Source organism: Amia ocellicauda, chromosome 6 (assembly GCF_036373705.1).
Source record: "Amia ocellicauda isolate fAmiCal2 chromosome 6, fAmiCal2.hap1, whole genome shotgun sequence".
NCBI classification, from domain to species: Eukaryota; Metazoa; Chordata; class Actinopteri; order Amiiformes; family Amiidae; genus Amia; species Amia ocellicauda.
This window is the reverse complement of record NC_089855.1, coordinates 28,599,597-28,625,895: the sequence shown is the minus strand read 5'-3', so window position 1 is coordinate 28,625,895 and position 26,299 is coordinate 28,599,597. Positions and strand designations below refer to the sequence as shown.

Below are 26,299 nucleotides of genomic sequence, written 5' to 3'. Positions count from 1 at the left end.
CCTGTTTCCTCACAAAGCATTACTGCTTATATTTCTCCAAGCGCTCTTTCAAATCAGTCTTTATGGGATTAGAGTTTCTGTCCTGCTGTATGTGATCGGCACTCCACTGCTTCTTCTGTCCTTCTGACATCAACCGCCGTTTCTCGTTGCAGATAACGATGGCTTCCGCGCTAAGATGTACGATATCACTCAGCACCCGTTCTTCAAAAGGACCATTGCAGTGCTGGTGCTGGCCCAGTCCGTCCTGCTCTCGGTGAAGGTATGATATACTGCCCATAGCACCGTTCCAGGGTGATGGATAACTGGTTTGAAAATACATGGCTTCCCCTAATGCTTATGAGCAAAAGCAGGTGAAATTGTCATTGGTATAATGTGCAAACCCTTCGCTCTCCCCAGGTCATCTTTTTGATGAGCATGTTTCTGTTCCACATGTTTTGCTCTACTCTGCATCCTGTGGAGCCTCAGGAATAATTTTATATATATAATAATCATCTTTTTTATTTTCCAGATATGTTTTTGTCTTTGTAGAACACTTATAGAAGATTTGCTTTCAATTGAGACCTTGGTTTAGCCAGACAGTTTATGATATACAGTATTAGAGTTTCACATAAAATTATATATTTTGCTGCTTGATGTGCACAGAACAAAAACAAAAACAAAGTTTTTAAAAAGGCCATTTCTTCACATTTATGGTCAATTAAAGTTCTAACAGTATATTGACATTGGCCCAAAAGAAGTCTCAATCTTTATTTCCCGCATGAAGGTGAAATTATGCAATAAGATAATAAGGAGTAAACCATCATAAATATGTAAGGTTTTAATTTGCTAATGTAATTAGTTGTTTGATTATTTCTTAGTTTTCCTGTACTTTAATTTTCGGAGACAATACTTTTCTGTTTCAGTGGGATGAGGCCGACCCAGTGACTGTTCCCCTGGCAACAATGTCTGTAGTGTTCACCTTCATTTTTGTTCTGGAGGTAAGAATCATGTTTGGGGTCTGTTGTGAATTCTGACAGTTGCAGAATGATTATTATCATAACCCCGGTTCCCTGAAAAAGAAAGACAGCCATTACCTAATGGGAAGAGCCTTCTGACCTGCCAGTCATTGAAAGCTGCCCAATAGGGGCCCTGCTGGCAGGAGGAAGACCCGCCCCTGGCGTCTGTTAAAAGTCTCCTCCTGACTGCAGCTCCCTGCCATTGTTTCATCAGGAAGGTCGTCTGGTCGAGCGACCCCTGAAGAGTAATGACTGTCTTTCTTTTTCAGGGAACCGGTGTTATGATAATAACCTATCGTTCCCTTTCAAAACGAAAGACAGCCATTACCTAAGGGGAAGACTATACCAGAGCTGTCGTGAGTCCTGACACCTGACTAAGCCTAAACCCACAATGACTAGGATCGCATAGCCTCATGGCGCCTGAGGGCTAGCAGTTTGAAGTACCTGGGAGCCCAAGCTTGGGCGCAGCCGGTCAGCCACGTTGAAGCGGTAGAACCTTGTGAAGGTCTGTTGACCAGACCAGGTCGCAGCATTGCACAGTTCTTGCAGTGTGGCACCATGAAGGAGGGCCCACAACGTGGCTTGTCCCCTCATTGAGTGCGCTGAAATGTGTTCAGGGATAGGGACATTAGCAGTCTCATAGGTGAGCCGGATCACGTCCGCCACACAGTGCGCCAGTCGCTGTTTTCAAACCACCCTCCCACTGGTGGTGGAACCATAGCAGACAAACAGCTGGTCGGATTTGGGGCCCCGTGCAGTCCTCCGCATATAGCACCTCAAAGCCCGGACAGGACAATGTGTGTGCAGTCTGCGGTCCTCATCTGATGTATGTGGAAGGGGATGGAAAGACTCCAGGTCAATAGGTTGGTTTATATGGAACGCCGACACAACCTTGGGCAGGAAGGCCGGGTTCATCCTGAGAGTGACTCTGTCGTTGCTTCCCGAGAAGATCAGACAGGCTTTATCCACAGACAAGGTGTGAATTTCACTAATTCTCCTTGCTGATGTTATCACTACAAGGAAGGCCACCTTGAGCAAGAGGAAGCGGAGCTCCGTTGTAGAGATGGGCTCAAAGGGAGCACCGCTCAGTCCTTTCAGCACTAATTCCAAGTCCCAGGCAGGAATTATGTCCTTTATCGGTGGTCTCAAGCATCTCGCACCCTTCAGAAACTGGATCGCCAGGAAATGCGCTCCTGGTGAGACACTGTCAATTTTATCATAGCATACTGAGATGGCAGCCAGATAAACTTTCAGCATGGATGCAGATTTTCCGTTTTCAAGCAGCTGTTGCGGGAAGCACAGGATTGTCGATATGGGGCAGGACACCAGATCCACACATCTCTCTAGACACCAGTTTTGGAAAGCTGACCACTTGTAAGTATATCGGGCCCATGTGGAGGGGGCCCTGACCGATGGCAGCTGTGCTGAGCCAGCCCTTCTGCTTGGCTCAGTAAGTCCCATTGAAGCGGAAGCTGCCATGGATCCACGCTGATCATCTGTACCAGTGTAGCAAACCACAATTGTCTCAGCTACTGGGGGGCGATCAGGAGAACTTGAGCTCCTTCCTGGCGAATCCTTTCCAGTGACAGTGGAAGAAGTGGCAGTGGGGGGAAGGCATACAGCAGTTCCTGCAGCCAGGTGGCCGCCTCCCGTATCCAGGGAGAACCACAGAGGACAGTGGGTCGTTGCCTTTGTAGCAAAGAGGGTGACCCGAGCTCGTCCCAGGATCTTCCAGATCTGCTCTACCACCTGAGGATTCAGTCTCCACTCTGAGCTGTCTGGACCTCCCCTGGAGAGAATGTCCGCCACCGTATTGGACACGCCCAGTAGGTGTATTGCTCGTATGGAGCGGAGATTGTCTTGCGCCCACAGGAGAAGTCTGCACACCACACGATGTAGTCGGGGGGAGTGTAGGCCTCCCTGGTGGTTGATGTAGGCCACCACTGACGTGTTGTCCATTCGAACCAGGACATGTCTGTCTGCCAGACCGGAGCGAAAGTGGTGCAGCGCCAGTCACACCACTTGCAGCTCCTGTACATTGATGTGTGCGGCTGACCAGAGGCCGCTCCACACTCCTTGGACTCCCATCCCATTCCAGACAGCGCCCCAGCCTGTTCTGGAGGCGTCTGTGGTGATGACTTACCATCTATGTGGTCATCCGAGGGGGGAGCCGAGGTGCAGATTGTTCCGATAGGTTCCACCAGGACAGTGTCTGCCAGCATGTCACGGTTACTGTCAGTGGGTGTTGTTTGTGTCTCGCTGGGTGTAGCTTGTGGGCATTTACCCAGCTTTGCAATGGGCGCATGTGCAGCAGGCCCAAGGGAAGAATATTCGAGGCGGCTGCCCTCAGCTCCAACAGCTTTTGAAATTTGACCAGCTAGAGAGTCGATGCCCTTCTGAATGATGCCAGGCAACGATCGATTCTGTCTCTGGACAGGAAGGCAAGCATTTCTTGAGAGTCCAGCTTCATTCCCAAGAAGCCCACTATCTGTACGGGTTCAAGTTAGCTTTTCTCTGTATGAACTGCGTGATGTATGACCTCTGCTGTATGTTTTTCCACCTGAAGCCTGGAATCTGCGCACACCAGGGTCATCAAGGTAGTTCAGGATCCTTTTCCCCTTCGTCCTAAGGGGGTCCAAGGCTGCGTCCATGCACTTTGAGAATGTGCGGGAGCCAGTTAAAGGCCAAACGGAAGCACATTGAACTTGTATGCCTGGTCGTGGAAGGCGAAGCGTAGATATTTCCTGTGCGCCGGGAGGATGGTGACATGGAAGTAAGCATCCCTGAGGTCTATTGATGTGAACCAGTCACCCGGTCAGATGGACTGGAGGATACACTGCACTGTCAACATGCAAAACGGTCTTTTCATCAGAAACATGTTGAGCCCCTCAGATCGAGAATGGGCCTGAAGCCTCCGTCCATCTTTGGCACCAGGAAATACCCAGAGTAGAAGCCTGCTCGAGAGTCTTCGTCGGCAACTAGTCGTATCGCTCGTTTCTTCCACATCACATCGATCTCCTGAGAGAGAACTTGAGCCCTTTCACGACATCCAACAGTAGTGGTCAGCACCCCTCTGATGGGAGGGAGGGGGGGGGCAGAGTGGAATCGGAGGGCGTATCCATGGGTCATTGTCGTTCTCACCCAGGATACCTGGGTGCAGGCTTTCCATTGATCGAGTCCAATCAGTCTGTTGTGGGGGGATGTTGTTGGCGATGGCGGCCGCGTCCCTTCAGGAATGATCCTGTGGCTTTCCGGGGGACTGTTGTGCATCTGTCTTGCCCTTAGGCTTCCAGCTGTAGAGCCTGTTTTTCCCTCTCGCCTGCGGCTGGCTTCTGCGGCATTGTTCAGGCTGCGAGCCACTAGACTGTTGTGGCCTGGGTTGAGGCCTCCCCTGCCTCAGCCACGGCCTGTTGGGTGTCTGGGATGACCATAGGCACTGCTGTGGCTGCCGTCTAGCCTGTTGGAGATCAGCATATTTGGACGCTGTCTCCTTTGCCTTCGCCGATCGTTTGATAGAGAGTTCCACTGTCTCTCCGAACGTCTGACCCGGGGTGATGGAAGCATCGAGGAGGACGGACTTCTCCTTGTCCTGGAGCTGCAAGAGATCTCCCCATGGCCTTCGCCCCATCTCGCAGCAAGTCAGTCATATAGACGTTGACTAGCTCCATCTCCTCCACATCCGTCAGACGTCCCGTCAGGTAACCCATGTACAGGATTAGGACGGCCTGTGCATTATTGCCCTGCATTCTGGTTCTGCACTGTTTATTAGGGCAAAGCCTTTTTTTTTGACTAATATGGCATTTGTCTGAACAAGCCTGGACACCGAGTCTCCTATCGGTGGGAAAGATCCCAGTCCCTTCTTTTCCGCCCCCGCTGTTGCGTACATGGCATCCGCCTGCCTAGAAGTTGTAGGAGCAGATACCGGCTGGTTCCACGTGGATTGCACAATGACCATGTAATCTTCAGGGAGGGGAAGGATCTCCGCATGTTTCGTGGTCTTCTCCCTCACAAGCCGATTTTTCGGAACCTCTTCCTGGGGGCACCAGGAAATGTCCACTGCCATAGCCGCACGTCTCATCAGGGCTTTAAACTCCATAGTCGGCCCTTGAAAGTGCTCCGACACGGAACTCGCCACCTCGTTCTCCTCTGTAAAAGATGGAGGCACAAGGCCACGTGGGACAGCGCTTCTTCCGGTGGGGCGTGGCAGCGGTGATGGCAGCTGAGCGAGACAGTGAACGTCTTCTTCTGCCAGATGTCGCGCTGCCATAGAGTGCAGCATCTGTTGCTGGGAGTCCAGCCTGTGCGACAGTTCCCCCACTGTTTTAATAAGAGACGCGATCCTGTGCACTTCCTGTCTCCTGTGACATGGAGGAGTTTGCGGAGCAGAGCGTCTGGCAGACCTGGAGCAGGAGCGCCTCAATCTCAGGGACCTTCGTCTGGGGGAGCACGCTCTCCTTCCAGGGGAGCGCCTACGAGGAGGCGGCAGACTGTGGGGAGTTCCTGGCCCTCTTACAGCGTGTGGCCACCGTAAATGCCACACAGTGAACGCAGCTCCCTTCTCCTGTGCTCTGGGCATGCTCCATAGATCTCCTTAGAGGGACCGAGGCCGGCTCCGTTCGAGACTCCTACCGCACACGTACCTCCGAAGAGAAGCAAATAATAATAATAATTAAAAACGTAGTTCAAACTCTGAAGAGACAGTAAAAAATTATAATACACTCCGAAGAGGATAGCAAAAAATTCAAACCACACTCCGAAGAGCAGGTGAGCACACTTCTCAAGCTTTAAGGCAATCGCAAGCAAATAGCGGTAAAGCACATTCACGGCAGGTGAAAGAAGAAATGGCAGGGAGCTGCAGTATGGAGGAGACTTTTCACAGACGCCGGGGGCAGGTTTTCCTCCTGCCAGCAGGGCCCCTATTGGGCAGCTTTGGTACATGCTTTCAATGGTTGGCAGGTCAGAAGGCTCTTCCCATTAGGTAATGTCTGTCTTTCGATTTGAAAGGGAATCCTAACATATTAAAATTATTTTGTATCAGTCAGTTCATTTATTTCACAGGGGAAAGACATTATGCACCTGCTCCATTTAAATTCCTTTGTACTAATTATCTTGGAGCATTTCTGGCAGACACAAAGTTGCAAATGCAGTAAATAATGTGCTTTATTGAGACATGTTTGTATTGATAGGTAGAAATTTTACTCCCTCAATAAATAGGTGGACAAGGAATACTCAGGACACGATTTAACTGAAATAATACCAAAATAGTAAATTCATCTACAACGAAGCGCTCCAGAGATGGTCAGTCTGCAAGACACATCTAAAGTTTTACTAAAGAACATGCTATCATATTCAAGATGACTCCCTTTGGTCCTTTGGCAACTAGATGACGTCAATGAGGTACCCCAAACTTGATCACACGTCTCCGTTGTCTTCTGTCCTCTCTATGGCCTTGGATGTTTTTCTAAAAATCAGCTGCACAGAACTACTGGACCTAGCCTCTCCAGAGCAATACACAAAGCTTAAATTCATACATGGGTTACACAATCTTGCTGCAACAATGGTGCGAATATAATATATTTGGCATTCAGACAGGGCACTGTCCCGCATCAGTATGTCATTATGTCCCCTTTGTATCTACCTACTGTGCCTATGAAAGTATGAAGTCTTCAAAAAGAAAAGTCACAGTCTCTGGCATCAATCAATGATTTCATTATTTAAACCAATCAGTTTAATGTGTCTTTCCTTGATTTTGGCAGGACTAATAACAATAAATAACAATTGTTACAATTCTAGGTGACAATGAAATTGATTGCCATGTCGCCGGCTGGGTTTTGGCAGAGCAGAAGAAACCGTTACGACTTGCTCGTAACCTCCCTAGGAGTTATATGGGTCATCCTGCATTTTGCTTTACTGGTGGGTAATATTGTACACAACTAATTAAAAGGAAAAGTGTTGTTTAACCATTTAAAAGGAATCCAATGTTTACATGGTGGTGGTAGTGTCTTAGATGAATACCTTAACAAGGATTTTTCTGTTTTTCAGAATGAATATACCTACATGATGGGTGCTTGCATAATAGTATTCAGGTTCTTTTCCATCTGTGGGAAACATGTAAGTAAAATGACACCAACGCAAACCACAAAAACTTCATCCTTGTGATATTTATTCTCTTTCTGAAATTTCAGCCCAGACAGTTATAAAAGAATGTCAGGGAAGCCTCTGTTTAAATAGTTTGACCACTTTGGTCTTTATTTGAGCTTCATATAGTAAATTCATTAGCAGTTTGCCCACCATGGCGTTCAAGTTTCTTGTTCTAGATTTGCAAGTTTTTCTTCAGCCTCCTTGGCATGAATCTGATAGAAAAGCCAAAAAGAGTGGTCAGCTTGTTTTGGCATAGCTTTGAATAAATAAATATTCGGACAGTGACACAATTGTAATCGTTTTGGCTCTGTATACCACCACAATGGATTTGAAAGGAAACAATCAAGATGTGCTTTAAGTGTGGACTTTCATCTTTACTTTGACGGTAAACACCCCAAGAACAAGCAGGAACTAAAGACAGCTGCAGTACAGGCCTGGCAGAGCATCACCAGGGAATAAACCCAGCATCTGGTGATATGTTAGTTTGTCCAAATACTTTTGAGCCCATAAAATTGGGGGGACCACAAATAAAAATGAGTGTAATTCCTACACCGTTCACCCAATTTGGATGTAACTACCCTCAAATTAAAGATGAACGTCTACACTTAAATTACATCTTGATTGTTTCCTTTCAAATCCATTGTGGTGGTGTACAGAGCAAAAAGTACAAATGAAAATTGTGTCACTGTCGAAATATTTATGGATCTAACTGTGTCTGAGATCATGTCGACATGTATACATTTTAAAGCACACCAGTCCAACGTATGTGGTTTCTTTTGTCATTGTCGTCTCATCGTGTATACATAGTCGTATTTGCCAACATTTACAATAAACCAGTTCAATCAGATCGTTAAACAGTTGTGCTGTGGTAGCCATCTCTAAAATCCTCCGGTTTTGCAGCCTTGCCAGAAGGCAGGCACCGGCTTTAGAATCAGAAGCAGGGGATTCGTTTTCTTTTTTCTTTTTCCCTTTCATGTGCTTACGTCTTCTCTTCATTTTCCACGGGGAGTCCTGGCAAAGGGCCACTGTGTCGATCATTTACTGCTGCGTGTCCCTGGGGGCTAACACAAGCTTCTCTTTAGCTGTACAAGGTGCTGTGTGTTACCAGGCGAGCAGTATGAACATTTATATCTCAATTACACCATCAAAGAGCTAAAATTCACCTTAATGTTCTTTATCAGCATTCTCTTTTTTGTATTCATAGAGAACAGAACCAACAAGAAAGCCAATAAATAAATTACTGTCCTGCATGGGAAGCATGATAGAAGGCCACGTTAGGGCCGGATCCTCCAGAGAGAAGCTAGTTTCATGGAGAGAGATGTCATCTGAGTTTAAATAGGTTGTTTGGGAAACTGTGTCTCGGTAAATGAGAGTACTCTGATGATCTTAAAGAGCAAATAGCAGGATTCCAAGATTCATACTGTTGTACATCACTGTGTGTTGCTTTGTCTGTTTTAAAAAAAAATGTGAGTATTCCTTACTTTTATTGTTCACCTGACAAACTCATCAGTCCATTGCTATCACATGCCAGCTGTATACTGCCTGAACTTTCAATCTTGCTTCTGCATTAAACATATGTCAGTAAAGGACTATAGATGTGATTACTTGTAGCCTTATTACAGACATAAATATATTAAAATAATATTTTCAATCTTCCCAATGTGCACCACAACTCCTGCATTGCATGTACTGAGCAGAAAGGGACATAGAGAAATAAAAGACTCACTGTCTGTTTGTGTTCCCCCTCCACAGGTAACTCTTAAAATGCTGCTACTGACAGTGGTCGTCAGCATGTATAAGAGCTTCTTCATCATCGTGGGGATGTTCTTGTTGCTGCTGTGCTACGCCTTCGCAGGAGTTGTCCTGTTTGGCACAGTGAAATACGGGGAGAATATTAACAGGTTGGCATCCCCTTGTCTACACCGTCTCGACAACCGGCTGATTGAAATGTCGCTTTGCAGAGGGTGTGACATTGGAGATTGTTAGCTTTACCCTCTCCCACACCACCACTTAAAAAAGAAAACGATAGGTGTCCGTGGCGAGTACAGAGTGTTACTGTGAAGATTTATTGTGTTTTTTGTAGCATGCAAGCAAGCCCAGGCCAGCCATTTGCTGAGATTGTTGCTCACAATGACATGGCCAGAAGATGCACACTGTTCAATAGATCTCAGTACGTTTTTCTTGTTTCTCAATGGCAGACATGCAAATTTCTCCACTGCTGGCAAAGCCATCACAGTCCTCTTCCGAATTGTCACAGGTGAAGACTGGAATAAGATTATGCATGACTGCATGGTAAGGGGAGATTCACATATTTTACTGTTCACCTGTATCTCATATGTCCCTAAAGGATTAGAAAACAAAGTAAGTGTTCCTGTGAAATACCAACAACACTCATTGAAGATCACCAGCCACCTTTGGTCAGATCTGTCACATTTTCGCCTGACAAAAAAGGTTTCCAATAAAGGAAGTTCTCTAGTCAGACTGTGACATCTGTTGTAGTTGCAAACAAGTTGTTAAAAATGCATTTTTATAATGCAGCTAATAAGCTTCTAGAGGAAATATTTTATATCCCCCCCAGAAAAAGAGAATTTCTAGAAAAGTGTTGTTTCCTACGTCTACGTATAAATGTACTTAAAAAGTTTATAAATGTAATACTGAACCAAATGTAAGGACTTTAGCCCTTTCTTGTCAACATGCGTTTTAATTTCATGCTATATTTAAATCTTGACCTTTGTGTACTTTGAAAACAGGACGGCCATTTTAATTAATATTTTCTGTTTTCATGCTGGTTCTTTCCACAGGTGCTGCCTCCTTTCTGTACACCGGATAAACACCGTTACTGGGAAACCGACTGTGGCAACTATGCCGGCGCCCTTATTTACTTCTGCTCCTTTTATGTCATCATCGCATACATCATGCTCAACTTGCTTGTGGGTAAGCGTTGCAGTAAATCTTCCTAACATGATAGACACTTTTCTGGTTTGTGAAAATTGAATTTCCTTTTGAAATTCCTTTTCTGCATATAGTAAAGTTCGTATTTGTTTGTGCACTTTTTTCCCCTCTAATATTAAATAATTATATTTCCCTCTTCAAAGAAAGATATAGTTTCCTGCAACGATGTTTATATTGTGCTTTGAGAATACTGTATACATAATTCTACCAAAAGTGATGGGACAACAGATAAAAACAGCTGATCACAATGTATGCTCCTTCTGGGTCTTAATGGTAGACAGCCAGAACAATATTGTGCCTTTTCTTCCCAAAGTACATTTCCAAATAGAGCAAAAAAAGTCTCTACAGCCTCTTCCCAATTCAAGTCCAAATTGGTGTCCTGTGCGATTGAGGTCACAGAGATTGTAACACTCTTCCCATTAAATCCCTGCATTGCACTCTGAGCCTAGTGACATGGTGTACTATTCTGCTGGTAGAGTTATGGATCACTATTTTAACTTGGAATCAGTGCAGGTTTTAAAACCTCTATAGAGCACATTACCCACACAGGGCGGTTCAGTATGAAGTCTACCATGTTGAATGGTATTTTGAGACAAATACATTCAATTCATGTTTGTTTCTTTTTATATTTTGTTTGGCTTTTGGCCTTGTCCTTTAGTGAGCCATCTGTAAGCTGAACACAAATCAAATAATGGGGTTTGGAGTGTAAGAGGACTTGTCTAGACAGAATCAAATGACCTAGAACTTAAGGGAAGTAAAAACCTTAGATGACTTAGCAATCTTAGCAATCAAAGTAATGTTCTTTTTACGAAAACTAATGTGGGCATTTGTGCACATCCCTTATGATGTATTTAAAAGAATTGGGGTTCAAATTCGATTTCATTTTCTTTTCTTTTCAATGTTTTTGACTTCCCTTGTCTTGTTTTACAGTCAAGACACATTTTGACTTCCCGATAATTTAAACCATAATTAAACTCCATCTTGTGCACTTTCTAATCTTTTCTAGCAAGCTAACCTTGTATCTTGATATTTCAGCTATAATTGTGGAGAATTTCTCACTGTTTTACTCCACTGAAGAGGACCAGCTACTGAGCTATAATGACCTGCGTCATTTTCAGATCATCTGGAACATGGTTGATGACAAAAGAGAGGTGGGAATGGTTTCTCACATATAACTTTTTTATCAAGAGAAATCTTAATTAGAGAGATCACCTTTTTAATGAGTCTGACAACTTAGATCAGAAGTCTCCATCTCTTGACCTGGAAAGTGCAAATGAGCAGGTTTTATCAGCCTCCCATCATCAATTTATTACGACTTGGCATTTTTATGAAACAGGTTTTTTGGTATATTCTGCAATCTAGAATAAACCTCTTAAACACCCTTTAGATTTGAAGGACCAAATGTGCCCTTAATTGAATAAGGGATCTTCTGAACTGTTCAATAAAATACATGTTTCCAGTTTATGGACATTTTAGGGTGAAAAAGTAACTGGATTTGGGCTCTGCAGGGCTGGTTTTTGAATAAGCTAGAAGGGACATATCAGGATTTCCCCATCATTCCCTTCAGTCAGGAGCCAATTTGTTTATTCCAGACGCCAGGCAGAGGGAGTGTCATTGTCTAAATAGCAGCTATGTAACAGAAAATATATCCCCCACTTGTCACCTACCTGTGTGCCCACTAGGGTGTGATCCCCACCTCACGGGTAAAGTTTCTGCTGCGGCTTCTGAGAGGGAGGTTGGAGGTCGATCTGGATAAAGATAAACTCCTGTTCAAGCACATGTGCTACGAGATGGAGAGACTGCATAACGGGGGGGACGTCACCTTTCATGATGTCCTGAGGTAAGATATGTTTCAGAATAAGGTTAAATTCACACACACTCTATAGACAGAAATCCCTCAGAAATCCTTCTGTAATTCTGTAAAATTGCACATAAATTGTTGACTTTGATGACTAAGGTTTATTATGCATTTCAAAAGAAAAATAATCTCTCACTTACTGCCATGTAACGATCATCATTTTTGGCAGGTGTGCTCAAACCGAGGAGCGCGAATCACTGATGCTCTGCAAGTTGCAAGGCGGACCATGTAAAGTTGACAGCAGAAGCAGTAAAGTTTATAGATCCCATTCCAAACCACAAATTTATAACATTGAAATAACTCAAAGTACAAAAGAAGAAAGAATGTCAATATTTAATATTCCATATCATGAGGAAAATTCTAAAACGGACTGTTGTTTGGCTTAGGTGTGAGTCTAAAATCTTTCACTGGGGATGTCTAACCCGGTTTGTCAAACCTAACCTGTAGAAAATGTGTTTGGCTGGGCAGGGTTTAGGTATAAGGTTTGGACTAGATTAAAGGAGGGACTCTGGTTCAAGTTTGGTCTTATTGCATCTCAGTCCTTTTTTTGAATCCTGTTACTTTCATAGCTGAAGGTAGACTAGACAAGTCCCCACTTGGCCTTTTGAGATTTAAATGTATTGTCTCGTGCAGTGAGTGAGCAAAGAGTGCAGTGGATACATAAATGTCCAATTCAAATCACCAGAACTTCTTTAATCCGGGGTGGGCGTTTCGGCATATTCGGTCACTGATGGGAGAGAGAGCAGATGTCACAGACCCTCTACTTCGTGTTCCAGCATGCTGTCCTACAGATCAGTGGACATTAGAAAGAGCCTTCAGCTGGAAGAGCTCCTGGCACGGGAACAGCTGGAGTACACTATCGAGGAAGAGGTCGCGAAGCAGACCATTCGCATGTGGCTGAAGAAGTGTCTAAAGCGCATCAGAGCGGTAAGTGAGAAGTACTCTGGGACAGGAGTTGAACATCACCACAAACTTTTTATTTTATCCTAAATCTAGGTTAGACGTGCACGTTTTAAGCACAGACACTTAAGCTGGGAATAAGAAAACAATCACACACTTCATAGACCTGTGTAGTCTTTGTGAAAGATTTCTTCTGGAAAAATAAGCATTTCTGGGGTATTTTCAATTCTTATTCTGTATGAGAAGCAATCAGTCAATTTTGTGAAGTGACCATTGAGTCTTTGCATTATTGACATGACATCTTAGCTTCTGAGCTCTTTTCTTACCAGTGGGAGCACCTATAAACTCCCCCTCAAGTCTCTGTTGTACCTCTTTCTAAATATACTGGCATGAAAATGTCTGCCATTGACACAGTTTATGAAATTGGTCATTTTCTTGTCTTTTCTAACAAATTATCAATGTAATAGCTTTCAGATGTAATTCTGGATGTATCATTTTTTCATCTCTGGGTTCAGAAGCAGCAACAGTCATGCAGTATCATTACCAGCCTCAGAGAGAGCCAGCAACAGGAGTGGAGCCGATTCCTCAACCCTCCCAGCATTGAGACCACGCTGCCCAACGAAGACGTCAATGCCAACAACAAGGACAACCCTTCCCAGCCAGAGGTAGGAATGCTTGACAGCTTCAGCTATGCAGTTCAGTGGCTGACGGGGACTCCCAATTGGCTACCAGCACTTGACTCCTGACACTACTTGCTGTGTTAGGTGCTGGTAAACCAGAATGGATGTTGTAAGTAAATTAAACATTGTGCGTCCATCGAATATCTGATGTTAGAGAAAACTGAACCAGAGATAGTTGAAGAACGTATGTTGCAAGTGTAAAACAGTGAATTGTGGATTCCAAATTGGAAAGAAAATGTATGTAGAAAGAGTTGAATTGGTTACATAACACTGAATATTTTGAAAGGTACAAATTAATGATTCCCTCTCTCCCTCAAGACAAGCAGTCAGCAACAGCTGCTGAGCCCCACACTCTCAGACAGAGGAGGCTATCGGCAAGATTCAACAGAAATGGGAAAACCACAGAGGAAATTCGGTCAGTGGCGCCTACCAGCAGGTAAGTAAAACACTAAATAATCCACCACAAAATCTAGTTGTTTTAAAATTCACTGACTTTTTAAAATATCAAATCTCCTGTAATAGGCCTGTAATTAAGTTAATTGTTCTGAAAAGTGACAACTGTCCCCACCCTTCAGTTGTATATTGCATTATTCAATCATTTTTAAGAGGAAAAGGCTTTGCAGGGGAAATTAAATTAGCCCTTTTTGCAGCTAAGGTTTATAATATTTTGATTTGTTCTACTTCTCTACCTTAGCTGAACCAGAATGCATATTCACTTTTTCTGTGGTGTCTTATGTTTTAATCATGTTTTTTAAAGTCATTAATTTGTCAACTTCATTTAAAAATACAGTAAAACTTGCACTGAAATATTTATGTATTTATTATGGATTACATTTTAAATGCTAGTACTGTGTAAGTTTAGTGCTTCCAGCAGTAATTTAAATGTAAAGTAGTGTACAGCCAAAAACAAACAGAATTCTGCTTGTCAATGTACGGTAACTTTGCCATTTTAACAGACTTACTTCTGAATGACAGGTGAAATTAATTTCCAGTGTCTCCTCATATTTTCAACCCAGCAATAATGTACGAAGCCAAATCTGTCCCAGCCACTGTGTTTTACTGTTTCTCCTCACAAAATGGCAAAGTCTCACTGTCCATTAAGGTGCGTTTTTGGCACGCAACTTGGCTGCGATGTTGACCCTCCCAGATTGTTTTAATTAAAGCTGTTTTATCAATGACTTTACAGCACCTAAACCTATAAGTCATTCTGTTTCCTCTGTCAACTTGCGGTTTGGAGGTCGGACTAGCATGAAGTCTATCGTTTGCAAGATGAACCCGGTGTGTGATGAGGCCTCCTCGGGCTCTGAGGTGAAGAAGTGGTGGACGAGACAGCTGACAGTGGAAAGTGACGAGAGTGGCGATGATCTCATTGACATTTAAAAGGGGCAAAAAAAACAAAAACATCAGAGGGAATATTATAATCGCTTCTCGAGGAAGTCTGACTATGAGCACAAAGTTCACAGGCATTTGGCTCTGTGTGGTATTATATCACAGTTAATAGTATACATGGCCTTCGTCCAGCAATGGATCAACAAAGGCTGATAAAGAATATATATATATACAGAGATAGAGAGAGACTAGGAAACAGTAAAGATTTCTGAGTGTATTCATTTTCTTATACAGGGATGTTTCACTGTTATCTACCTGAAGTAAAAGCTCTCTTATGCATTGTATTTTATACAATTACCTCTTTTAATTTTTGTGTTTCTTAGTCACTGTGCTATAGAGGTCAACTCACTGCATCATGCAGTTACAACAGCACTGTCCTTTTAAAGGAATTTCCCCTTAACTTTCCACAGTTTTCTCCCCCCAAATGATGGAATAATGGAAGTGTTTCCCCTAACACAACAGGACTACCTGTTACCAGGACATATTGCAAGTACCTTTATATGCAATGATGACAAGACATTTAACTTGCACTGGGGGTTTAGAAAGGGTATTTGTGAGCTGAAACAGTCACGCAGAGAGTTTTATATGAGAAGCTTAAGGAACTATTTGAAAGCCATACAGTGTATTGTGTATTTTTCCTAATGTCCGTTTCTCAGTTAATGTACGTCATTGAGTTGTCATGTCCTCTCGCATACAACACAAAGTGTTTCTTACAAATGAAGGGGAGTTTACATTACCTGCTGGAACTGCTGTTTGTTAAGAAAGGTACCTGAGGTAAATGGAGTACTGATAAAGAATTAAAAACAGCTCAAACATGAATGTGTTATTACTCATTTTCTTGCAGTCCTAAATGTGAGATGTGAAAGTCTGTAACTTTCATTCCAGATATAGACCTATATCTGATTAGAGTTTGTACACTTCTGAGATTGTCTACTATTCTGTAGTTCTAATAAAGAGATAAATGCCTTCTACAAATCAACTTAACACCAGTATAGATTTAATTGTTTTGTTGCTTTCTTTGTGATCACATTTCACTGTGGAAAAACAAACCATAAAAACCACAGTATTTTCAACACTTTGTTCAAATGTCTATCAGGAGTAAGAAAAATAAGGTTAACACTCTGATATAAGGCAAACAGAACCTATATTCTGTGCCGTTGAGCCCGTTAGACATTACTGAGAGTATAGTTCTGGGAAAATGTAAGTGAACTGAGCAGTACTGAAGTACAAGTATATATCCAGAGTAAATTATAGCACAATTAAAATAACTAAAGATTTATTCAGTGGAGCTGCCCCATGGTGGGTTATTTCAACCATAGATTTTAATAAAACCGCCATACATTGATTTGTTCCCACATCTCAAAATGAAAAACATAAACAAGAAACTAATTACATGTAATAAATATAGAAAACACCAAGGTCTCTTAATTGCATTTCAGACCTTCCTTGATACAGTTGACTTCTCTGTACATTCATATGTTTTCACCTTTTCTTAAATTACCACGACTTTTGGGTTTGTTTTATTTAATTGTTTTGTTCAAGTTGCAAGAGACGAGCATCTGTCTTGCACTTTCCCCTTTTCGGAAAAGCTTTCCATTTATTTCAGTAAAACTATCCTGAATCCAAATTTAATAATACATTCAATTTTATTTTTTAATTTCAAAGAGAGGGAGAGAGAGAAAAGAAAGCCTTGTCACCTAAAAGCTTTGGAAACATCCATATATTTGACAGATAGTCTCTCTTCATGAAAAGCTCACAGCTGCCCATTCAATAACTGCTTTACATTCACAGGCTGCAGACAAGGATCTTGCATGGGCTAAGTTCAGCTGAAGACATAAATAACACCAAAGAACCGTCTCAACTTTAGTTCACAGTATACAGTGTTTCCAACATCCCCAATCTCATGGAATCCCCTGGTGGGATCTCCATACACCTACGTCCACAGTTCCACCGGCATCATGCCTTCTTTGGAGTTGATCGAGGGATAGAGGTTCTCCTCTGACAGGAAGTAGAACGGGAACTGGACAAGGAATCCCCGGATCTTCCTGAGCTCCTCGCAGGCAAGCATGGGCTCCTCCGTGGCCATGAAGGGCCGGGACATATACTCCCTCAGGATCTTGTTGTTGGGCACCGCGTCAGTGGGCACACACCGGAACACCTGTGCCATCCAGGCGAACATCGTAAGTTAAAATAGTATTAGTCAGCCCACGTATTCACCCACATTTAACTGGATGCTACTTGAATCAAAGGAATCTAAGTATTCTGCAGTCTGGGAGATGATTGTGATAAACATGCAGAAATCCAATTGGTGTAGAAAAGTGGAATGGTATGATGGATATGGATTAATTAACTCTGGTATAATGAGATTGGATTCTTAATTTTTAGGTATTTCAAGCAGAGAAACAAACACAAGAGGAACCATTTCAATGTGCTGCTTTTGCTAAGGTAAAATGTTTAGAGATAAAATATTGTCACTTACTTACCAGCCACCATGTTATTTTGAACTATATTGGGGAAAATCAGAACTAGGTCTTCCTTGAAGGCCTTGACAGCAACAATGCCATATTGTTAGTTATTTTCTAATACCTTGTTTACTGTAGCTATAGATAAAAAGTGTCCTTACTTTGGCATTCTACTGGTGCCTGTCCTTGTTTTCTAATACAATGAGATTTTCAATGGTCATGTCCGGAATGGCATTGGACTCACAAAAGCCTGAAGACTGCCACTTGCCTTGTCATACACACTGGCGTTCTTCGCAGCCGTCACCATCCAGACCTCCTTGTAGAATCGGTCACTGATGGGATCACTGACATCCACGCTTACGTCTTCCAGGAGCCCAAGAACCAACCTTTAGAAGGAAACGAACTGAGTGAGACCTTTTCCACTTCCTTTAGTAAATTCTCATACACATGGTAAAGGCAGCTAAAATGGTATAGTAATAACTGGATAATACAAACTGTATATTTCGTTATTCAATGTTTCCAACAATAATCATATAATGTCTATGCATTTCAGCCAAGCTTTCCTCAGTGCGTAACAGATTTTCAAATTAAAGGATCTTCTGCTTCTGACATTTAATCTATTTTTGAATTCAACTCTTTGAAGCCGTTGTACAAATGTTCATCAGTGCTGAGTGGCAATTCATTGCCAGTAAGTCTGAACAGTTAAGCTTATTAGCTCGTAAACATGTATCAAAGCATAGACGCATGTACTGAATGATCAAACGATATTAAAGTCTCTAAATAGTATTACTATTTGAAAAGTAGTAGTTTAGATGTATCAACAATATGTTTAAAGTTTATGTATGGTGACTACAGCCCAGGCAAAAGGAAGGCACACATCCCACTGCTAATACCTCTAAATGTTTTTATATTAAAAGTATTTCCTTATTAGAACAATTTTAAATCATATTTCTAAGCCAATAAGCATCGAATAAAAGCAATGGCTTATCCAAAAATGAAAAATATTATTATTGTAATGTTTTACAATAGTTTTACAACAGTTATTGTATTGGAATAATAATAAATACGTAAAAATATTTTATTCAGTAGGAATGAGCAGCCCCATGTACCTAAAGCACTCGACACGGAGTGAAAAGGCAAATCTTCCAGCTTGGTAGTTTTCTCCATCCATTACAGAGGGAAGGAACTCTGTGTCTTCCACAATCACCGCCATCTCGCTGTCTCGCTTGCCTAGCATGCTTCTGTCATTAATGTTGGCAGAGCCTGTTTAGACAAATGATCAATTAGATGGTTCAGACAGGGAGCTCAGTATTAATAACTTAATTCTAGAAAAGAAGAAATCTAACTAAACACCAAACACATTCACCTTTACATACATTACATACAGTCTAATGATGGGGTCAGTTCAAAAGTAATGCATGCAATATCACACATTCTCCTGTCTAAAAAAGTTCATTTAAAAGTAGTAATAATTATTTTCTGATTATTTTCCACCATGTCCTTGGTTTGGTCTTTCACAGATGGCTTATTAATTCACTGCTGGTTCTTGTTTGGAAAATGTTAACACATTTTATATCAGGTCATCTCCCAGAAACAGAGGTGATAAGGTATAAACTAAAGGTGCAATGTACTAAAGACACGATGGAACTGTAAATGGGGGAAATACTACAGTTTGGGGGATAAAGGCTGTGCTATCTAAGGTTTGGTAATAGATTAAATAGCAGTACCAAAAGCCATGGAGTGAATTCCATGCATGATCCAATTGCACATTCTTTAGCTGAGAAATAACATGATCTTTGTAGTCCTTGTGTACAGCTCCCTCTACTGGGGTACATTTATATTCTTTCAGTTTTGTGGTGCTGGTGAATTTTGCATGAACCAAGAAAATAAAACCATACAACATTCTTAAACAGTTCAGCTCGATCAATGTTTTGTGCTTAAATTATTTATATGTGTGTATGTATGTCTACAAAATATATTTATTGTTGAGTACTTTTGATAGTTCATAATGTTGGCAGACTTTTTTGTGGGTATATTGAAAAACCTTAGTTTGTCTTTTAAATTCAATCCAGACAAATTGATAAATGTGTTAATGGTGCCCATGATGATCATTTTACAGTGGAAAAACAATAGAAAAATGTTTGTTTGATTACCAAGCAAGCCTGTTGTGTTAAAATATCAGAAACAGTTTTTTTTTTATGTTTTTTAGTCTTATCTTTTAGTGGATCCACACACACCAGCAGCTATACTACCTTGAATATGATTCTAATTCTGAAATCCGTGCTTCCTATACCCATGTAAGGCTGTGCCAGATTAGTACTGTAAGTGAGAAGCCTTTAAAATCAGGTTGATGTGGCCAGTGACATTAGTGGACCAGTAGGTGGCACTCTCTCTCTAGGCCAGAAACCAATTCAACCGAGTAGTGATAGAGCACATTGTTGGGTAGGAGGTGCCATTGCTCAGATGTGATATTAAATCAATGGTTTGTCTGCAGTGGACATTAAATGTCCAATTGCACTTTTTTTTTAAATAACAGCAGGTGTCTTAAAACTGTACACAGATTATGAAATCTGGGCTGGTCAAAGTCAACCAACCACAAATCAGGTTAATGTCTATTTCATGGGCCATTTCTTTCATTTCAATTATAGTTTTGAGATGGTCTTTTGGATCCTTTGTAAGGAATTTAATTCTACTTTTGTGCTTGCTTTTCTCTTATTTCATGAACACTCAACACTTACTGCAGTCGTTCAAAGCTGATTTTGTGAAGCATTTTTTCAGGGTGAGTGCACAAGGAATACTGGCTCCCTGCCCAATTGACACGTGCAATTCACTGGCATTTACTTCTGCTTACTGAGACGAGTCACTCACCGATAATGACAGTGTTGTCATCAACTATCATCAGTTTGCTGTGCACGTAGATGAGCTCAGTGACCAGCTTGCCGTCCAGGTCAGCGTGAGTCCTCAACCCACAGAAGGAGATGTAGTTGATCCAGCAATCTGACACTGCAACCGCACATCAGGTAGGTGTCACGGGGAAAACAGACACACAACACATGGTGAGAGTCAAAGCATTAAGGGCTGACAGAAACACGCACCCCTGGCATATTAAGACAAGCAGCCTAGACCCAGATAGTATCCATGCAACAGCACACCAAGAACAATAGGGACAAGTTTTAATTTAGCTGAAAAATGTCAGGCAGGGGTAGGCTATTCTAATCTCAAGAGCAATATCTGTGGAATGTATAGTTTGGAAGAGGACTACAATGATTTGATTAATTCCAGTCTGCAGACTGATGTGTTTTTGTTTTTAGACCAAGCCTACTATGAAAGGCAAATCAGTGGAAGATTATTTTTGTATTTACTATGTAATTTACTAATCAATCATTTTGTTTTGCAAATGTTAAGGCAAATCTGTGGTAAACCTTCATGCATAAAGGTAAGTTCCCAAAATAGTCTTAGTCCCCCCACCTAGAATAATCAAGGCAGGATTTGAATTACTGTGCAGTGAGTCAAATGAAACAAGGAAATTAGCGTCTATGACTCATCTACTTACTCACACATTTGAGTTTCTCGATGATGGAGTGCTCCCCTCTGCACATCGTCCTGAGGGAACAGTATGTGATCATTTCTCTTAATGCAGTCGCATATTAAAAACGAGTACATTTTCACTCACTGGCATTTCCACTCATTGTGCATTCTTCACTCCACAAAGCATAAACCAGAGAAGGGGAACATATCCTGTCAATCATGCTTCCAGTGACATTTGAAGGATTTATCTCCGCTTATAATTTCTGGTAAGTTTTTATGTTTCATTATTGGCCCAAGAAGTATGTCCCAAATTAATCTGCATCAACTGAGGGCTGTTTCACTTGTAAAATACATTTGTTAAATAATAATAATAATTATGTTGTGCTGGGGGGTCGTTCCATCCCTGTTTTACTTCAGGGGTCACAGGTTAACCCCATGCTGGAACAGAGCAGTGATTGGGGAGGCAGGATCATGAAGGCAAAGGGATATTGGGGTACCTGGACCCTATGGATTAGAAAGGGAGTATTGTTGTATTTGCAAAGGCTGCTTTGCTCTGGGGAAAAATAAATCAGTTGTATCAGCCCCAACTCTCCCTTATTTGTTTATTTGTAGCCAATGAATCCAGCAGAAACGTTACTATATATATAGGCTATATATTGTAATCCCGCTGGTGTGGGATGTAACTATAATGGCACCACCTCTTGAACCTGGTGACTTCCGAAAACCGAGTAAGCTTAATATTTTCCATTATTATTGATTATGTTTCATACAAAGAGGGTTTTATGTTAACATTGATAATTTTCCAGCAAAAATGCTGCTCTTTGCACAATCTGCAGTTGTTTTTTCACAGTATTTCTACTTATTGCAATTCCATCCTTTTAATTCTAATTTATTTACTATTTTGGTTTATTAAGAAAATACTAAGGATGCTGAAATCGTATTAAATCTCTTCAAAGTATTGCAATTAAAACCAAATGAGGGATACTTAGGAGATCACATCTAATGGCTTTTTACTCAACGTAAGTAGACCAAAGATTACAAAAGTGTTTTCATGTTTTCTTTTACTCTCCTTTCTTGCCCTCATTTTGTACTCAACCAATTTTATTTGTAAAAAGAAAATGTATTCAATTCAGAAAAGTTTATCCTGTGAATAAAGTAGCTGTTTTGGTGTAGCTGAGCTTTGGTGTATTTTGGTTATCTTTAAGACTTTAGCTTCATCAATTTGCAAATGCGGAGAAAAATGTGAAGTAAATCAATCAATACATTAATAGATAGCAGCCTTGCCCTTGTTGCACATTTTATGTGAATCATTTTGTATATAATGCAGTAAATTGATGTTGATGACCTGCCAGATATAAAGGTTGGAATAACATAGGAAATAGGCTATTGTTAATACTGATGATTGTCTGAAAAATAAATAAGATGAATACAATATTTAAAAATCATGATGTGGCCTTTACTTTTTGTAAAATAATCAAAGATTTAGACAAAAAATACAAAAGTTATTACAGTACCTGTAATTAAAATACATGATTGCCTTGATGGCCTGTCCTCCTCCAGTAGAGATATCTCCTTCAAAACCCGGCAAGAGAGGCATCACTACATACACTCTGAATTTCTTCTTCTCCCTGTGGCCAATTATTATTTCATTGTCATTGAACAGACTTGGTGATCATGGACATGAAATGGGGGCTTTAATATTCGATTAATATTTAAAATGAATGAGAGTCTATGAAACATTGCATCTGAAACAAATTCATGAAATCCTGAAGAAAACATTTTACCTGTAAGCTCTTAATATTCTCTCGATAAGTGCATCACCAATGCCATTGTGAATGGTTTTGTCTGCACAGCTGATGAAAAACTGATTCTGTAAGACATGGAATTAAGTCTTTGTTTTTGTTTTGGTCATGTGGAGCAGTGCTGACAGTTAATACAAGCAACCAACAGTGTAATTACAAGAAGGTTTTGTTGAATGTGGTATTTTAAATGTATAAAACATAAAATATTAAGATATCGTCTAGGTAGGATACTAACAGACATCTTCAAGATAACCCACAGCCTACTGTTATACCTATAGGAGCCAGCAACACACTAAGCTAGGCTGTGGATGCATGCTTTAGGCACCACACATCACATGTTGTGTAAAAGAGATGTGGGGGGGGGGTTCTCGGCAGTCTCACCTCAATATAAATAAAATGCTTGCTCTTGCCAATCGCTGACACGTATGCCAGGTGAATGGACTCCTCGTGGATTTTTGTGCCGATGGACCACTGACACACAGACCTCAAAACCTGGAATTGGATTGAATAAGAAAAAACACAGAAGAGCAAGTCTGTCCCAAATGAAGGGATTCTCAACCTCTCACAGACAAACACTTCATACAGTTTAATCAGAGTACTGACCTGCACATTTGCTGAGGTGCATTTGCCCATATCCAGAGAGAAGTCCGCAGGTGCAGAGAGGGACTTGGGTAGTAAACAGGGGTAATAAGTTGCTCCTGAACGTTTTTTCACCAGCTGTAAAGAGATTTAAAAATCACATGCTTTTGTACATTTGATACCCAAATATCTCATAAAAACTATTTTTTTCCCCCATGAATGATCTGCTATCCCTATTCAGCATCCAAACTGAAGAAAATTCCAATTTACAATGCCTAGCAAACCCAGTCAATCTTTTTTAGACAGTGCTGCTGATTACGCTAAATAGGGGGGGCAGCAAGGCCAAAGACATGCTGAAAACTGACATTGTTTAAACTGCATTGTAGAAACCAGACTCTATTCAACCAACACCGCCTCAACAAGACCTAATCATTTTCTTTTCCTTTTATGTCCCCTCTCTTCCCCTTCTATGTCCATTTGGATATGAACGATTCCTCATCACCGTCACTCTCAGGTCTCCATTGCCAAGAAAAGGTATGTTGTATTGCACAAACATGTAAGAAATATTTAAGAGACACACACGGATAACACTTTGATGAGTACGAGATCATATCGTCTGAATAACATAGATATGGTGAACTACCTACTTAAAGACAGTGCTTTCTTAATACACAGTGAAAGCTCTGCAGGGAGCATTGGAGTTTAGCTAGGAGTCTAGGTCACTCAAGTGGAGATAAACAAGCATTCCCAAGCCTACCGAGGGCAATTTTATATATAACCACAAACATTTTTGACAAATTGAAGGAAAAACATACATAAAGTGTCTCTGTAAGGTATTGGGCTACCACAAGCTGCCAGAACAGCTTCAATGCTCTTGGCACAGATTCTACGAGTCTCTGGACTCTACTGGAGGGATGAACACAATTCTTCCAAAAGATATTCCCTCATTTGGGGTTTTGATGATGGTGGTGGACAGCACTGTCTAACATGTCGGTACAAAATCTCCCATAGGTGTTTAAGTGGGTTGAGATCTGGTGACTGTGAAGGCCATAGCATATGATTCACATCATTTTCATACTCATCATACCATTCAGTGACCCTCATGCCCTGTGGATGGGGGCATTTCATCCTGGAAAAGACCACTCCCATCAGGATAGAAATGTTTCACCATAGGATAAAGGTGATCACTTTGTAATGATTTGCAGTGACCCTTCCCTCTAAGGGGACAAGTGGACACAAACCATGCCAGGAAAATGCCCCCCACAGTATAACAGAGCCTCCAGACCCCCTCACTGTAGGGGTCCAGCAGTCAGGCCTGTAATGTTCTCTTGGTGTCCCCACACATGCACTCACCCTCTTCTCGAGAACACTATCCAGTTGTGCACAATAATGACCCCTCTTTCAAACTTTCAAATCTTTCCTCTTGCCATCTTGATCCAAAACCGAGGTCAACTGGGCCTGCTCAGCATTTTCATACATGCCACAGAGCATGATAGGATGTTAATTGCTTAATTGTATCATGGAGTACACCTGTTTGGCGGCATCTGCATTTGTTATGTTCTACCACTCATTTATTCAGGTTTTTCCTTTAATTTGTCACCCATCTGTATATAAACCTTATTGACTGAAAAGCATTGTTATCTCTGCTACATGGAGACAGTTCATGCACGGTATCCATGCTGTCATTTAATCTCATACAGTTTGTACAGTAGTCATGTGTAGTGTAAACAGAGGTGAGGTCAAACCATATGAATTGCCATAAGGCTAACTGTCAGGTAGCATTTGGTTTCTCAAGCAAAATGTGCTTGTACTTTTGAATTTTGTATCTGTACATGTTTTTATTTATTACAAATGAAGCAAATTAGCAAGCTGTATTGCGTGAAAACAATCTCCACACAATCACCCCAGGAAATGCAATAATCCTGTTTCCAAGTTTCGAAACAGATGGCAACTAGTAGAATAAAACCATTATATTCTTTTAGCAGCAGGCAGATTGTGCAATTAACAACTCTCATTACGTGTTGATTAAAATCTATTCTTTCCTGGTGAAGAGGAGACCTGTCTCATTTCACCTCGTGTTTGGTTGGCAAGTGTCCGTGTCTGTCTGTCTGTCTGTCTGGATCCAGATTGCAGTGTGCATGTCCTGTACAGTATCCTGAATTGTATCGTAAAACATATTCTGTAGGATTTGTGAAACTAGCAAAAGTACAATGCAGATTTAATATAAATCTTTTTTTTATTATAAGTTTTATTTTTTCTTCCATGCATCCTTTATTTTGTATGTGGAACATGAACAATGTTCAGATCTCATTCATGTCACTACCTGCTACAGAGGAGCAGAGAGATCTTCAAAGTCACAGCAGGCTTTCGGTTCAGTAATATTTGAGTTTGAATACAAATTATTTTGTATTCTGTTGCATGCCAGCAATATTTAATATATATATATATATATATATATATATATATATATATATATATATATATATATATATATATATATATATATATAAGCAGCATCAATAAGAGATATAAGTATACTGAGAATCCTTTTTTTATTATTTAACTGTTAAATATATGTTATGTGTATACTGTAAAGTGTAATTGGCTTAGGGCATAAACCTGGTATAGTATAGTCTAATACAAGTGTACCAAGACCCTAGTTCTGGATAGTGTGCTGTATACATTTGTATACCCAGTCAAAATAAATATTGTATTGACTTTTGCATGTTGTAGTTCAGCAGATGAGCATCATTCCACATTCTTTTTTACATTATTATTTGTATTATTTATTATACCTCAGTCTGTTAAACATTATGGTTGATGTTGTGATATAATCACTGATTGCATACTTTATTTCTTCCTTTCTTTCACAGAAGTGAAGTTTGAGTAAAACGATGAATGTTGAAAATGACTAAAACCAAATCCCTAATCAACCGAGCGGGGGGAAATTGCTGCCCGAGAAATCACTTCAATTGTACTTTTCAGTGTGCCCGGGAATCTCATTTTCCTCCAA

At 41.1% G+C, this 26,299-nt stretch overlaps 3 protein-coding genes across 5 annotated transcripts in view; 1 reads left to right on the top strand and 2 right to left on the bottom strand.

Moving 5' to 3' along the window:
- nalcn (sodium leak channel, non-selective) overlaps positions 1–15,734 on the top strand; it is a 147,443-nt gene extending 131,709 nt beyond the window's left edge. For both annotated transcript variants that reach the window (XM_066706776.1, XM_066706775.1), the window contains 13 exons: positions 153–259; positions 903–977; positions 6,789–6,908; positions 7,038–7,106; positions 8,889–9,037; positions 9,335–9,428; positions 9,938–10,070; positions 11,124–11,239; positions 11,771–11,928; positions 12,723–12,873; positions 13,362–13,511; positions 13,845–13,962; positions 14,713–15,734. In XM_066706776.1, the coding sequence (XP_066562873.1) occupies positions 153–259; positions 903–977; positions 6,789–6,908; positions 7,038–7,106; positions 8,889–9,037; positions 9,335–9,428; positions 9,938–10,070; positions 11,124–11,239; positions 11,771–11,928; positions 12,723–12,873; positions 13,362–13,511; positions 13,845–13,962; positions 14,713–14,906 (1,634 nt within the window). In that variant the 3' untranslated portion in view covers positions 14,907–15,734. The remainder of the gene's footprint in view (positions 1–152; positions 260–902; positions 978–6,788; positions 6,909–7,037; positions 7,107–8,888; positions 9,038–9,334; positions 9,429–9,937; positions 10,071–11,123; positions 11,240–11,770; positions 11,929–12,722; positions 12,874–13,361; positions 13,512–13,844; positions 13,963–14,712) is intronic.
- Positions 15,735–15,766: 32 nt separating this feature from the next.
- On the bottom strand, positions 15,767–17,272 carry LOC136751293 (phospholipase D1-like). The gene has a single exon (XM_066706779.1). The coding sequence runs from the start codon at positions 17,092–17,094 to the stop codon at positions 16,849–16,851; it is 246 nt and encodes an 81-aa protein (XP_066562876.1). The 5' UTR covers positions 17,095–17,272; the 3' UTR covers positions 15,767–16,848.
- Positions 17,273–17,298: 26 nt separating this feature from the next.
- Positions 17,299–26,299, bottom strand: part of LOC136751292 (phospholipase D1) — a 36,059-nt gene continuing 27,058 nt past the window's right edge. The window contains exons 19-25 of one of the 2 annotated variants that reach the window (XM_066706777.1): positions 23,089–23,424; positions 22,690–22,775; positions 22,420–22,533; positions 20,931–20,980; positions 20,246–20,380; positions 18,487–18,640; positions 17,299–17,763 (exon numbers count right to left, since the gene is read on the bottom strand). In XM_066706777.1, coding sequence (XP_066562874.1) covers positions 17,595–17,763; positions 18,487–18,640; positions 20,246–20,380; positions 20,931–20,980; positions 22,420–22,533; positions 22,690–22,775; positions 23,089–23,424 — 1,044 coding nt within the window. In that variant the 3' untranslated portion in view covers positions 17,299–17,594. Of the gene's footprint in view, positions 17,764–18,486; positions 18,641–20,245; positions 20,381–20,930; positions 20,981–22,419; positions 22,534–22,689; positions 22,776–23,088; positions 23,425–26,299 lie in introns of those variants that run through there. The other variant, XM_066706778.1, reaches the window with a different exon arrangement.